At 42.0% G+C, this 17,748-nt stretch overlaps 1 protein-coding gene across 4 annotated transcripts in view; it reads left to right on the forward strand.

The window, feature by feature from the left end:
* FEZ1 (fasciculation and elongation protein zeta 1) overlaps window positions 1-17,748 on the forward strand; it is a 49,038-nt gene that overhangs the window by 16,113 nt on the left and 15,177 nt on the right. For all 4 annotated transcript variants that reach the window (XM_063436755.1, XM_063436757.1, XM_063436758.1 and 1 more), the window contains exons 2-3: window positions 2,670-3,030; window positions 13,945-14,044. In XM_063436755.1, the coding sequence (XP_063292825.1) occupies window positions 2,723-3,030; window positions 13,945-14,044 (408 nt within the window). In that variant the 5' untranslated portion in view covers window positions 2,670-2,722. The remainder of the gene's footprint in view (window positions 1-2,669; window positions 3,031-13,944; window positions 14,045-17,748) is intronic.

Raw genomic sequence — 17,748 nt, forward strand, 5'->3', positions numbered from 1 at the left:
AAGTGCCGAAGTCGTCGAAGTGGCCGCCATTCGACAAACGAACACGTGGCAGCGGCCATTTTAACTTATTCGACCGCGGTCAGCGGTGTGTGCAGCCAAATCTATGGAACTGTTTGCGGCTGCCCAATTGCACGAACACCGCTGACCCGTACCTTCTTCGACACCGCGGCTGGAGACTAAAACCCGTTCGAAGATTCGAACGCTCGTTCAAATGGGACTTAATCGTTTTCTCAATGTAAAATAGACCGACCGCACAGCCCAAATCCATGGAACTGTTTTGGGCATGAAAATGTGCCTGCGGTCGGTCAAAAGTGACTTATACCTATCTCCCGAACGGCTGAACGGATTCGAATGATTTTTGGGTATGTTTGTATTTGGAATGTGCTGATTAATAATATGTAACTGTTATTAATATTGGATGTATGGTTTTAGAGTTATGAAAGTTGGGTAAAAAGTATGTTTAAATTGTACGTATTATTGGGTTATCTCTCAGGCTAAGGGGAGGGAATCTGGGGGATGTAAGCATTGTGTGATTGGATAATGTATAATTGTATGTGGGCGTCTCCCTTGCAGGGGAGAATTGCATAAAAGCAGAGTGTATGTCATTAAACCTGAGTTCTACTTTACCCTCAATTTCTAGTGCCGTCTCTTATTGGGGGAATATGCTTTGCATATTCCCTTGCTAAATCCCTGCTAAGCTCTTGTAAGCGCTGGTTCCTGTTTTGCTCTCTGGAGGAGTCTACGGTGGTTATGGTGTCTGCTGCAGTGCTTGGAGTCCTCAGGAAACGCTAGGAGCATCCTTCAACGGAGGTACCTAGTAGGGGTGCCAGGTGATCCATTACAATTTGTATAGCTGGATTCAAGAAAAATACATCCCCTCCAACCACGTTGATGGTAATAGAATCCATCAAAAATCCGACTGTAATGAAAAAATGTATGTCCAGACTAATAATTCCCTCTGTTTGTTTAAAAAAAATGTGGGTGAGATGGAATTTAGTAACACATGTGAATTCTTTTTGGAGAGATAAAGTTAAACAAACACTATAGACACCAGAACAACTACAGCGTATTGCATTTGTTCTGGTGAGTAGACTCATTACCTTAAGGCTTTTTGCTATAAACACTGTCTTTTGAGAGAAAATGCAGTGTTTACATTACAGCCTAGTGATAACTTCACTGGCCACTCCTCAGATGGCTATTAGAGATCCTTACTGGATCATGGCTGCCTAAAATGTATCCAAACATTCAGTATCTCCTCCCTCTGCATACAGACACTGAACTGTCCTCATAGAGATGCATTGATTCAATTCATCTCTATGAGGAGATGCTGATTGGCCAGGGCTGTGTTTGAATTGTGCTGGCTCTGCCACTGATCTGTCTCATTGACAGTCTCAGCCAATCTTATGGGGAAGCATTGTGATTGGATCAGGCTACCACTTCTGATGATGTCAGCAGGCAGTGGGCAGGTCAAAAGGAAACAGTGACAAAGCAAGCATCTCCAGACTTGAATACAAGTAAGATTTTACTAGATTTAGGGAGGCATGAGGGGGACCGGGTGGCTAGATGGTGGTTTTAACCCTATAGGGTCAGGAATACATGTTTGTGTTCCTGACCATATAGTGATCCTTTAACTTAAATGCATTCATTATAGTGTACTATGATTATGGTCCTGGAGCTGCTACTAGTTAGTGGATATTTTTACTTTGTTAGTATTTATTATGTTCACTTTAATAATTAGTCTATCGGAGTTCATTCACTTTTTCTAGAAATTACCTCATAGACGAAAACATAACTTAGAATTTGTTTTAATTATTTTTTAAGTCATACTCAAATAAATTATTTATTTATTTTTTAAACTGTATTCTAAATTTAGCAATTGACATGACTATCTAGTCCAGGGCACATACTGCTCTAGTAAACAGAAACCTCTCTCTGTGCTGTCAGGTGTAAATGGCGGAGCTTATAATAATGATTGACAGGGAGCTAAGATAGAGGCACCCAATTACAGGATAAAGAGATTTGAAATTTATATATTTGATTCTATTTTTCACACCTCACAGATCATATTTGTTGAAAAAACAAGATAAGAAAATACATTACAAATACTGGGAAGTGAAGGTTTACATTTAACGATCAATACTAGTGTGAATGATATACATCTAGCACACAGTCCTGGTATTCCTGCCTGCAGTATACACAGACCCGGTATTCCTGCCTGCAGTATACTCAGTCCCGGTATTCCTGCCTGCAGTATACACAGTCTGGGCATCCCTGCCTCTGTATACACAGTGCCAGTATTTCTGCCTTCAGTACACAGTCCCGGTATTCCTGCCTGCAGTATTCTCAATCCCGGTATTCCTGCCTGCAGTATACACAGACCCGTATTCCTGCCTGCAGCATACTCAATCCCGGTATTCCTGCCTGCAGTATACACAGTCCCGGTATTCCTGCCTGCAGTATACACAGTGCCAGTATTTCTGCCTTTAGTATAAACAGTCCCGGTATTCCTGCCCGCAGTATAGTCAGACCCCGTATTCCTTCCTGCAATGTTCACAGTCCCGGTATTCAGTATTTCTGCCTCTGGGGAATTTTGGTCTTTTGTGTTTTTTCTCTGATGCTCAGGTATAAGAACAATGTAAATAATGTGTGGTTACTTTGTTTCTTGACAGACAAGCTGAAAATCATACAATACTGCGTGTCTCCACCCCCGAGGAGCTCAGAGATGGAGGCACCGCTGGTATGCCTGGACGAGGAGTTTGAGGATGTTCGTTCTTACTCTGAAGAACGAGAAGACAAATCTCGGAATATTTATATATCCTCTAATAGACACCTGGAGGATGCCTCCCTCTCCGAGTTGGAAAACTTCAGCTCCGAGATAATTAGCTTTAAGTCCATGGAGGATCTCGTCAATGAATTTGATGAGAAGCTGAATGTTTGCTTTCGAAATTACAACACCAAAACTGAGAATTTGGCCCCGGTGAAGAACCACCTGCAAATCCAAGAGGATGAGGAGCATCTGAGAGATGAAGAGTAAGTGTGACACTCGTTAGTGAGCTCCCAAATTAACGTAAGGTCTGGTATCTGTCCCATCTCTCTTCATGTTTCCAAATCCAAGAATAATCTGGGTGTGTTTAGCTGATGGTGGCCAAATTTCATATTTTGACTACATTAGTGATTAATGAGCCTCTCACTAGTACGAAAGATGAACTTCTAGAAGCATAGACTCAATAAGCCCATTTAGTTTGTGGGTTAATGTGCATTTTGATATGTGCATACAGCACACTGTATAAATGTTACTTTATCCCATCCAAAATGCAGCAGTTTGTGGTTACACTTTAAGTGATCCAGATGCTGTGACTAACTTCAATTTCTCGAGAGAGGGACTTTGGAGGTTCAAGTTGTATTCTTAGCTTGGACAGCTTTGCTAATACATATTAAGTGCATCTTGGTGGAAACATGATTTAGTTCAGTATCCCATTTCACAGGGATCCAAGTGTAATTTAGTGTCTATGTGCACTTGATACAATTTGTCACCACCTGTGTTACAAAGTACATTAGGATTCTTTATCCCATTATTTGATTTACTCTCTCCCCTCCCTTTCTCTCCTCCCTATAGCTTACCTTATTTAGCCATTGAGCTTTTTTGCTGGACTTCTAGCTGGGGGTGTCTTTAATAGGACCATATATATTATTGATTATTGTCCACACCCACAGTGATTTTTGTGGCACTCCTCATTATTATTTTTTCATCTTCTTTTTATTCTTTATTTTTTGTTTGTGTTTGCATTATTTTTTTATTGATTAATTACAATAAAGGTTAAGTTTTATTTTGCAGCATTACCAAAGGGAGGGGCTTCCTATTGGGTCGACTTAGTGGAGGGATGAGGAGTTTCCTCTTCTCTCCCTAGGTCTACCTTTCTGTATATATTGTCTTTTCTCACGTATGTACCCCCTTTAAGGATCCCCCTGACACACTAAAAGGCTGGTTGACCTAGTCACTGGCTTTCTCTGTTTCTAACTTCAATATATCAATCAAAATATGAAGAATCTTTGTATTATAAATATAGTGACATCTGGTAAGTCTCTGCTTCTGTATAACACACCATAATACAATCCTGCCCCTGGCACGCTTGGGTACATTTGTGTTTTAATATAGCACATTATAAATAATGTATGCCTCTATATACAGTTGTAATAAAAAAATATGTAACCACCATTAAAAATCAGGTTTATTGTCAACATTTACAGACTTTCAGCTGTTTGCAATGAACAATTCAAACAAAAGAAATTGAAATAGCTTAACACAACAAATGCTTGAAGTGATTTCCCCAAATTCAACTGAAAACGCAACTTCTAATGACTTCTCCAATCTAAAAAGTATTTAACCCCAGAATAGAATCTCTCACAACAGCACAAATATGCCAAACAGGTGTTGTCTCAAGCACACCTGATTCAATTAATTAAGACTGCCAGAGACAAACAGGCTCTGGCCTGTCGCCTACCAAGAGTCACATTGGGTCTTCAGGTATCTGCTAGTGCAAACCGAGCGGTGATTGCAGATGGCGAGGGACATTCCTTTAATTTACGCATTGCAGCGCTTAGAGGAAGTGATCTCTGATAACTTCTACCTGGCCACCCTGATCTCCACTGGACCTCAGGGATGCCACCCACACTGCTATTGCTATATATACACAGAGATGCAGAATAAGCTTCCCCCTCATACAAATAATACAGCCTACACAGTTCCCACAAACAAAACACCACTGACATTATACATAGATGCACACAAGTCCAGAAGCAGTCTCTCACATGCATTACCACAAGTAAACCCACATGTACTCACACCAGCAAACACACAAAGTGACATATCCACACAGTTCCACAAGCAACACCCATACGCAACCCACATTCGTAGGTATCATACACAAGACCACATAGTACTCATGAATATATAAAATTTAACAGCCCTCATACACACTAATACAAAGTTACATAGCAACAGCAGAAAACATAAACAGCACAACAAGAATGCAGCAACATACACACCTCAATTTAAAAAATAACAAAATAGGTTCAGCACACTGAAGGATTTTTAGATAACGTTTTGGCACAGAACTTCTGAAAAGCTACCTACCCGTGGGCTAGTGGTTTGTTGAGTGTCACATTTGACTGCATGTTAGAAATATGGCTAAGTCAAAAGAATGGTCCACAAAGTTAAGAGGAGAGATCATCACCCTTCTTAAACAAGGAAAAGGATAAAAAAAAGATAGCGGAGGCACTGAATGTTCCTAGAGACACCGTTGAAAGCATAGTTCGCAAGTTCAATGTTATAGGAGCAGTGGTTACACTGCATGGATAGGGCAGATAAAGAAAGCAATTGATGGTTGCAACCAGGTTTCTGAGAAGGCAGCTTGCAAAAAACAGTATGAGGTTTCAGTGAGCATTGTAAACTGCATACTAAACGCAGAAGGTTTCCATGCAAGATTTCCAAGATAGGCACCACTATTGACCCAAAAGCACAAGAAAAAAGTTTGTGGTTACACTTTAAGTGATCCAGATGCTGTGACTAACTTCAATTTCTCGAGAGAGGGACTTTGGAGGTTCAAGTTTTATTCTTAGCTTGGACAGCTTTGCTAATACAGATTAAGTGCATCTAGCACCCCTTGCTTCCCCTTGGCCCCTAAATATAGTAAAATCTTACTTTGATTCCAGTCTGCTGCTGCTGGCTCTGCTCCTGATCTGCCTTCTTGGCTGACTATATCAGAAGTGATAAATCACAATGTTTTCCCATAGTAAAGCATTGGATTAGCTGAGCTTGTCAAGGAGGCAGATCAGGGGCAGAGCCAGCTCAAGCCAAACCCAGCCCTGGCCAATCAGCATCTTTTCATATAGATGATTGCCACAGGAAGCACCTCTAGCAGCCATATGAGAAGTGGTCACTGGAGGTTTCTCTAGGCTGTAATGTAAACATTTACATGTGGTTACTAAAAAATGCCTGAAGGGAATGATTATACTCACCAGGAGAAATACAATAAGCTATAGTTGTTCTGGTGACTATATTGTCCCTTTAAGTATGGTTGTGGCTCGGTGATGCTATGGGGCATTAAAGTATCAGGAAGTCCTAGGAGGAAACATCATGCCGTCTGTGATGAAACTGAAGCTTGTGTATCATTGGACCTTCCAACAAGACAATGATCCCAAGCATACCTCTAATTTCACCAAGGTGTGTTTGCAGAAGAAGTACAGAAGTCCTGGAAAATTCTTCAGTGGCCATTGCAGCCACCTGACTTGAACCCCATAGAAAATCTCTTGGGGGACTTGAAGAAGGCGGTTGCAGCACACAAACCCAAGAATTTTACTGAACTGGAGGTCATTGCTCATGAGCTTTGGGCTAATCTACCTCAGGAACGCTCCAGAATCTGGTGTCTTGCTATGCAAAAGGGTGCCCTACTAAGTACTGAAGATGCTTGCCATGAAGGGGTTGAATAATTTTGAAACTTAAAAAGTCATTATAAGTTGCATTTTCAGTTGAATTTGGGAAAAACACTTGAAGCATGCATTGTGTTGAGCTATTTCAATTATAAAATTGTATTGTTAAAAACACCATATATCCCCCCTGGACTCCTCGTGCCCCCCTAAACATAGTAACATCTTACCTTCATTTAAGTCTACTGCTGCTGGCTCTACCCCTGATCTGCCTTCTTGGAAGTGATGAGAATTGGATTGGCTGAGCTTGCCAAGGAGACAGATCAGGGACAGAGCCAGCACAAGCCAAACACAGCACTGGCCAATCAGCATCTCCTCATATCGATGCATTGAATCACTGCATCTCTATGAGGAAAGTTCAGTGTCTCCATGCAGAGAGTGGAGACACTGAATGTCAGTCACACTGTGCAGCACTGCCCCAGGAAGCACCTCTAGCAGCCATATGAGGAGTGACCACTTGTTGGTTTTGCTTTCTTTGGCTATCAGTTTCTAATTTTTCAGTTTAACGCATCTAATTGCCTTTTTGCATTCATTTTTGGGTTCATTGTATCTTATACCGGATACCTCTGATTTGTCTGATTTACATTTTTTAAATGCCCTTTTCTTATTTTTAATTTATTGGTTTACTTTCCCACTAAGCCACGGTAGTTTCAATGTGTTTATTTAATATTTATTATCCAGTTATACTTATTGAGAAATGTGCATTTCCAATATTTGTTTGAAGATATTCCATTTATTAAGACATTCTATTTATTTTCGCTAAAGAGTTTATGCCAGTCAGTATGTTGTAAAGCTGCCCTTATCTTAATGAAATTGGGCTTTTTTAAATTGTATATTTGAGTTCACCTATGTGCTTTTGCTTTTTTGAGTTTGTTTCAAAAGACCTCATATTGTGATAATTATTTCCCAAATGCTCCCCTACTTAAATGTTGGTCAAAAGATCAACATTGTTTACTATAGACAGATCCAGACAAGCATCCTTTCTAGTTGGTGCTTGTACCAGTTGTGACATGAAGGTGTCATCTAAAAGGTTCAAAAACCTGATTCCCCTTGTTGAACTACTAGTCACTCTGTCCCATTAGGTCCGGGTAATTAAAATCTCCATCCCCTTTTGCTGAGCTAAACACCATTTCCTTTCTGTCCTATCTCCATTTTTGTAGATTTCTGTGTTCCACTCACCCCCCACCGCTAGTTTAACATCTCATCCAACCTTCTAGCCATCCTGCCCCTCATCACAGCAGACCCCATCCTGTTTAGGTGCAATCCATAATGGCTATAAAGATTGAACCAAGCTCAAAATTGGGCCAGTGCTTTTAAAAAGCCAAAATCCTCCTTGCTACACCAAGACTTTAGACACATTAACTTCCCTGCTGCATTGATACTGTAGCCAGGGCCGCCATCAGGGGGTGACAACCGTGACAGTTGTCACGGGCCCGGCGGCCCTGGGGGGCCCGGACTGCTCTGGCAGTCCTGGGCCCCACTTTCCCTCTCTGCACACATAGATAGCGAATATCGCTATCTATGTGTGCAGCCGCGGGCCCCCCCCGGCTCCCTGTTACCGCAGAGGGGGCCCAGGCAGCACACAGCCTCTTCTCTTCTCCTCCCTGCTAATAACTCTCGCGAGACCCGGTTGCCATGGCAACGCTCAGCGGGTCTCGCGAGAGTTATTGGAGGAGAGAAGAGAAGAGGCTGTGTGCTGCCTGGGCACCCTCTGCGGTAACAGGAAGCCGGGGGCCCCACCATGCCACCGGACCACCGGGTATGGAATCTCCCCCCTCCCTGGACAAAGGTAAGCAGGGAGGGGGGAGAAACTATTTAATTCATTAAATAATTTTTTATTTTTTTTAAATAATGTTAAAATGCACCCCCTCCCCCTCCTCATTGCAAATTTACACACACACACTACATACACTGACACAACACACACACACACACACTACATACACTGACACAACACACACACACACAAACACACACACACTACATACACTGACACAACACACACACACACACACTACATACACTGACACAACACACACACTATATACACTAACACAACACACACACACACACACACTACATACACTGACACAATACACACACTATATACACTAACACAACACACACACACACACACGACATACAATGACAAAACACACACACTGCATACACTGACACAACTCACACACTACATACACTAACACAACACACACACACACACACTACATACACTAACACAACACACACACTACATACACTGACAAAATACACACACTGCATACACTGACACAACACACACACACACACACTACATACACTGACACAACACACACACACACACACTACATACACTGACACAACACACACACACACTACATACACTGACACAACACACACACAGACACACACACTACATACACTGACACAACACACACACTATATACACTAACACAACACACACACACACTACATACACTGACAAAACACACACACACACACTACATACACTGACACAACACACACACACACTACATACACTGACACAACACACACACAGACACACACACTACATACACTGACACAACACACACACTATATACACTAACACAACACACACACACACTACATACACTGACAAAACACACACACTGCATACACTGACACAACTCACACACTACATACACTAACACAACACACACACACACTACATACACTAACACAACACACACACTACATACACTGACAAAATACACACACTGCATACACTGACACAACACACACACACACACACTACATACACTGACACAACACACACACACACACACTACATACACTGACACAACACACACACACTACATACACTGACACAACACACACACAGACACACACACTACATACACTGACACAACACACACACTATATACACTAACACAACACACACACACACTACATACACTGACAAAACACACACACTGCATACACTGACACAACATGCACACACACACTACATACACTAACACAACACACACACACACTACATACACTAACACAGCACACACACTACATACACTGACAAAACACACACACTGCATACACTGACACAACACACACACACACACACTACATACACTGACACAACACACACACACACACTGCATACACTGACACAACACACACTACATACACTGACACAACACACACTACATACACTGACACAACACACACACACACACACACACACTGCATACACTGACACAACACACACACACTACATACACTGACACAACACACACACACACACACACACAGACACACTGCATACACTAACACAACACACTCTGCATACACTGACACAACACACACTGCATACACTAATACAACACACACTGCATACACTAACACACACAGTGCATACACTAATACAATACACACACTGCATTCACTAATACAACATGCACTCTGCATACACTACACACTAACACACTCACTGCATCCACTATACTGACACACACTCTGCATTCGCTACACATTACCACACTCACATTCACACATTCACTACACTAACACACACTCTGCATCCGCTACACACTAACACACTCTGCATTCACTACACTAACACACACTGTGCATCCGCTACACACTAACACACTCTCTGCATTCACTACACTAACACAGACTCTGCATCCGCTACACACTAACACACTCTCTGCATTCACTACACATTAACACACTCTCTGCATTCACTACACTAACACACTCTCTGCATTCACTACACTAACACACTCTCTGCATTCACTACACATTAACACACTCTCTGCATTCACTACACATTAACACACACTCTGCATTCACTACACATTAACACACTCTGCATTCACTACAAATTTACACACACACTACATTCATTACACTGACACACTCTGCATTCACTACACCCTAACACACACTCTGCATTTATTACACACTAACACACACTCTGCATTCACTAAACTATGCACACACTCTGGATTCACTATACTGACACACACTCTGCATTCACTACACTAACATACACTATGCATCACCTGTACACACAGCATCCACTACACAAACATCCTGTATTCACAGTACACACACTACATCCACCACAAATTGAAACATTCTGCATTCACTATACACAGACACTGTGTCTAATACACACACTACATCCACTACAGACACTGCATCCACTAAACACATTTCATCTAGTACATACAAACACTACATCCACTACACAAACACACACTACATCACTGTCCACACACTACATCCACTACTCAAACACTCTCTGCATTCACTACACATTAACACTCTGCATTCACTACACTAACACACACTATGCATCCGCTACACACTAACACACCCTCTGCATTCACTACACATTAACACACACTCTGCATTCACTACACATTTACAAACACTCTGCATTCACTGCACTAACACACACTACATTCATTACACTGACACACTCTGCATTCACTACACACTAACACACACTCTGCATTCATTACACACTAACACACACTCTGCATTCACTAAACTATGCACACACTCTGGATTCACTATACTGACACACACTCTGCATTAACTGTACACACAGCATCCACTACACAAACATCCTGTATTCACAGTACACACACTACATCCACCACAAATTGAAACACTCTGCATTCACTATACACAGACACTGCGTCTAATACACACACTACATCAACTACAGACACTGCATCCACTAAACACATTTCATCTAGTACATACAAACACTACATCCACTACACAAACACACACTACATCACTGTACACACACTACATCCACTACTCAAACACACTCTGCGTTCACTATACACACTGCATCCGCTACACTAACACACTCTGCATTCACTGCACAAACAGTATCTAATACACACAAACACTACATCCATTACACACATTCTAATTCACTTACACTATACACACCACATTCAGTCCCGCATCATTGTCAGCGGACTAGGTAGGGCGTGGGCGGGCCCGGGAGGGAGGGGTCGGGGGGGGGGGGGGCCCAGACCTTGTGCTTTGTCAGGGGCCCCAAAATTTCTGATGGCAGCCCTGACTGTAGCACACAGCACAAGCAGCACAACCCATGGGGCCCCGGTGCGAAAACTGATCCGGGCCCCCCCCTCCCCCCGCGCGAGCGCTTACTCTGCGCAGGCTGGGGCCGCAACACATGGCGGCGGGCACCTGGTCGCAGGGCTGCGACCCGTGCGACCGCGGTATGTATGCCAGTGCATGCATAAACACATACACTTAAAGGACCACTACAGACACCCAGATCACATCAGCTCAATGAAGTGGTCTGGGTGCCAGGTCTCTCTAGTTTTAACCCTGCAGCTGAAAACATAGCAGTTTCAGAGAAACTGCTATGTTTCACTGAGGGTTAATCCAGCCTCTAGTGGCTGTCTCATTGACAGCCGCTAGAGGATTTTCTGCGATTCTCACTGTGAAAATCACAGTGAGAAGACGCTGAACGTCCATAGGAAAGCATTGAGTAATGCTTTCCTATGGGCGGTTTGAATGCGCGCGTGGCTCTTGCCACGCATGTGCATTCGGAGCTGAGAGGCGGATGGGGACGGAGAGATCCCCAGCGTTAAGGGAGTCCGGCGCTGGAGAAAGGTAAGTGCTTAAGACGCACACACACACACTCTCATGAACAGACGCACACATTTACTGACAGACACACACTCAGTGACAGACGCACACACTAACACACACACTAACACTAACACACTCACTAACACACACACTCACTAACACTAACACACACACTCACTAACACTAACACACACACTCACTAACACACTCACTAACACACACACTCACTAACACACACACACACTCACTAACACACACACTCACTAACACACACACTCACTAACACTAACACACTCACTAACACACACACTCACTAACACACACACTCACTAACACACACACTCACTAACACTAACACACTCACTAACACACTCACTAACACTAACACACTCAAAGTTTTTTGTTGTTGTTTTTTTTTTTATTTAATCCCCCCAGCCTCCTTACCTGTGGGAGAGCTGGGGGGATTCCCTGGGGTCCAGTGGTGTTGCTGGCCCTGCTGTTACCCGGCTGGCTGGCGGGCGCGCGAGGGAGCACTGTCCCCTGGGTGCTCCCTCTTCAGCTCCCTCGCGCGCCGCGTACTGATGCCGGAGCCGGAAGATGACGTCATCTTCCGGCTCCGGTTTCAGTGCGGTGCGCGAGGGAGCTGAAGAGGGAGCACCCAGGGGACAGTGCTCCCTTGCGCGCCCGCCAGCCAGCCGGGTGACAGCAGGGCCAGCCTCGGGGGGCCCGGAGGTGGCCGGCTCCTGGGCCCCCCAGCAGAAGAGGCTGGCCCAGTGCGTACATATCGGGTCGCAGACTATACTATATCATATCCTATATCATACTATACTATATCATATTATACTATATCACTAATATACTATATCAGACTATACTATATCACTAAAATACTATATCATATTATACTATATACCTAATATACTAATATAGTATTGAGTTTATATCAGACTATTCTATATTAGACTATACTATATCAAACTATACTATATCACTAATATACCATATCATATTATATTATACTATATCACTTATATACTATATAAAACTATACTATATCAGACTATACTATATCACTAATATGCTATATCATATTCTACTATATCAGACTATACTATATAACAGTAATATGCTATATCATATTCTGCTATATCACTAATATACTATATCATATCACTAATATACTATATCAGACTATACTATATCACTAATATACTATATCATATTCTTCTATATCACTCATATACTATATCAGACTATACTATATCACTAATATACTATATCAGACTATACTATATCACTAATATACAATATGAGACTATATTTATCACTAATATACTATATCAGACTATTTTATATATCACTAACATTCTATATGAGACTATATTATATAACTAATATACAATGAGATTATATTTCTGCCCTATTATACTATATCACTAACATTCTATATGAGACTATATTTATCACTAATATACAATGTGATTATATTTATCACTATTATACTATATCACTAACATTCTATATGAGACTACCGGTATATTTATCACTAATGTACAATGAGATTATATTTATCACTATTATACTATATCCCTAATATTCTGTATGAGACTATATTTATCACTAATATTCACTGTATTACTGGCCACACATGGTGCTTTCCAAGGGTTCATTCTATTTCCCATTGTGTTAATGTTTTCCGTGTCCCTTCAGCCCTATAACAAGAATCAGTGAAATCATCGTTAGACACAATTTTCCTCCATCCCATCCACAGGCAGAGGAAAGATTGCTAACAAATGTCTTTTTCATTTGCAGGGTCTGGGACGCGCTCACTGACAATTATATTCCGTTAACAGGCGAGAAATGGAGAGATCAGAGCCTGGAGTCACTGAACGGAAACATGTCAGAATCTGAGGTATTTACTGCTCAATCAAACATGTCTTTTATCACATTATTAAGACAGAGCCCATTCTCATTCAAAGCAGAAGATAGTATTTTAAGGAATCTGCTCAGATTCCAGATTCATCAGACTTTCCAGAAAAATCTAACAAATGGTAATTATGTATTGATAGGCCCAGTCCTCAGAATAAACGAACACAGTGCGTTTATAGAATAAAGGTACACAGTGCGGCTATCAGAGAATAAAGGAACACAGAGCGGCTATCAGAGAATAAAGGAACACAGAGCGGCTATCAGAGAATAAAGGAACACAGTGCGGCTATCAGAGAATAAAGGAACACAGTGCGGCTATCAGAGAATAAAGGAACACAGTGCGTTTATACAATAAAGGAACACAGTGCGGCTATCAGAGAATAAAGGAACCCAGTGCGGCTATCAGAGAATAAAGGAACCCAGTGCGGCTATCAGAGAATAAAGGAACCCAGTGCGTTCATAGAATAAAGGAACACAGTGCGGCTATCAGAGAATAAAGGAACACAGTGCGTTTATACAATAAAGGAACACAGTGCGGCTATCAGAGGATAAAGGAACACAGTGCGGTTATCAGAGAATAAAGGAACACAGTGCGTTTATACAATAAAGGAACACAGTGCGGCTATCAGAGAATAAAGGAACACAGTGCGGCTATCAGAGGATAAAGGAACACAGTGCGGCTATCAGAGAATAAAGGAACACAGTGCGGCTATCAGATAATAAAGGAACACAGTGCGGCTATCAGAGAATAAAGGAACACAGTGCGGCTATCAGAGAATAAAGGAACACAGTGCGGCTATCAGAGAATAAAGGAACACAGTGCGTTCATAGAATAAAGGAACACAGTGCGGCTATCAGAGAATAAAGGAACACAGTGCGGCTATCAGAGGATAAAGGAACACAGTGCGGTTATCAGAGAATAAAGGAACACAGTGCGTTTATACAATAAAGGAACACAGTGCGGCTATCAGAGAATAAAGGAACACAGTGCGGTTATAGAATAAAGGAACACAGTGCGGCTATCAGATAATAAAGGAACACAGTGCGTTTATAGAATTAAGGAACACAGTGCGGCTATCAGATAATAAAGGAACACAGTGCAGCTATCAGAGAATAAAGGAACACAGTGCGGCTATCAGAGAATAAAGGAACCCAGTGCGGCTATCAGATAATAAAGGAACACAGTGCAGCTATCAGAGAATAAAGGAACACAGTGCGGCTATCAGATAATAAAGGAACACAGTGCGGCTATCAGATAATAAAGGAACACAGTGCGTTTATAGAATTAAGGAACACAGTGCGTTTATAGAATTAAGGAACACAGTGCGGCTATCAGATAATAAAGGAACACAGTGCGGCTATCAGAGAATAAAGGAACACAGTGCGGCTATCAGAGAATAAAGGAACACAGTGCGGCTATCAGATAATAAAGGAACACAGTGCGGCTATCAGAGAATAAAGGAACACAGTGCGGCTATCAGATAATAAAGGAACACAGTGCGTTCATAGAATAAAGGAACACAGTGCGGCTATCAGAGAATAAAGGAACACAGTGCGGCTATCAGAGAATAAAGGAACACAGTGCGGCTATCAGAGAATAAAGGAACACAGTGCGGCTATCAGAGAATAAAGGAACACAGTGCGGCTATCAGAGAATAAAGGAACACAGTGCGTTTATACAATAAAGGAACACAGTGCGGCTATCAGAGAATAAAGGAACACAGTGCGGCTATCAGATAATAAAGGAACACAGTGCGGCTATCAGAGAATAAAGGAACACAGTGCGGCTATCAGAGAATAAAGGAACACAGTGCGGCTATCAGATAATAAAGGAACACAGTGCGGCTATCAGAGAATAAAGGAACACAGTGCGGCTATCAGATAATAAAGGAACACAGTGCGTTCATAGAATAAAGGAACACAGTGCGGCTATCAGAGAATAAAGGAACACAGTGCGGCTATCAGAGAATAAAGGAACACAGTGCGGCTATCAGAGAATAAAGGAACACAGTGCGGCTATCAGAGAATAAAGGAACACAGTGCGGCTATCAGAGAATAAAGGAACACAGTGCGGTTATCAGAGAATAAAGGAACACAGTGCGTTTATACAATAAAGGAACACAGTGCGGCTATCAGAGAATAAAGGAACACAGTGCGGCTATCAGAGGATAAAGGAACACAGTGCGGCTATCAGAGAATAAAGGAACACAGTGCGGCTATCAGATAATAAAGGAACACAGTGCGGCTATCAGAGAATAAAGGAACACAGTGCGGCTATCAGAGAATAAAGGAACACAGTGCGGTTATCAGAGAATAAAGGAACACAGTGCGGTTATCAGAGAATAAAGGAACACAGTGCGTTTATACAATAAAGGAACACAGTGCGGCTATCAGAGTATAAAGGAACACAGTGCGGCTATCAGAGGATAAAGGAACACAGTGCGGCTATCAGAGAATAAAGGAACACAGTGCGGCTATCAGATAATAAAGGAACACAGTGCGGCTATCAGAGAATAAAGGAACACAGTGCGGCTATCAGAGAATAAAGGAACACAGTGCGGCTATCAGAGAATAAAGGAACCCAGTGCGTTCATAGAATAAAGGAACACAGTGCGGCTATCAGAGAATAAAGGAACACAGTGCGGCTATCAGAGGATAAAGGAACACAGTGCGGTTATCAGAGAATAAAGGAACACAGTGCGTTTATACAATAAAGGAACACAGTGCGGCTATCAGAGAATAAAGGAACACAGTGCGGTTATAGAATAAAGGAACACAGTGCGGCTATCAGATAATAAAGGAACACAGTGCGTTTATAGAATTAAGGAACACAGTGCGGCTATCAGACAATAAAGGAACACAGTGCGTTTATAGAATTAAGGAACACAGTGCAGCTATCAGAGAATAAAGGAACACAGTGCGGCTATCAGATAATAAAGGAACACAGTGCGGCTATCAGATAATAAAGGAACACAGTGCGTTTATAGAATTAAGGAACACAGTGCGTTTATAGAATTAAGGAACACAGTGCGGCTATCAGATAATAAAGGAACACAGTGCGGCTATCAGAGAATAAAGGAACACAGTGCGGCTATCAGATAATAAAGGAACACAGTGCGGCTATCAGAGAATAAAGGAACACAGTGCGGCTATCAGAGAATAAAGGAACACAGTGCGGCTATCAGATAATAAAGGAACACAGTGCGTTTATAGAATTAAGGAACACAGTGCGGCTATCAGATAATAAAGGAACACAGTGCAGCTATCAGATAATAAAGGAACACAGTGCGTTTATAGAATTAAGGAACACAGTGCGGCTATCAGATAATAAAGGAACACAGTGCGGCTATCAGATAATAAAGGAACACAGTGCGGCTATCAGATAATAAAGGAACACAGTGCGGCTATCAGAGAATAAAGGAACACAGTGCGGCTATCAGATAATAAAGGAACACAGTGCGGCTATCAGAGAATAAAGGAACAAAGTGCGGCTATCAGAGAATAAAGGAACACAGTGCGGCTATCAGAGAATAAAGGAACACAGTGCGGCTATCAGATAATAAAGGAACACAGTGCAGCTATCAGAGAATAAAGGAACACAGTGCGGCTATCAGATAATAAAGGAACACAGTGCGGCTATCAGATAATAAAGGAACACAGTGCGTTTATAGAATTAAGGAACACAGT

The sequence above is a fragment of the Pelobates fuscus genome, chromosome 11 (genome assembly GCF_036172605.1).
Source record: "Pelobates fuscus isolate aPelFus1 chromosome 11, aPelFus1.pri, whole genome shotgun sequence".
Classification (NCBI taxonomy): domain Eukaryota; kingdom Metazoa; phylum Chordata; class Amphibia; order Anura; family Pelobatidae; genus Pelobates; species Pelobates fuscus.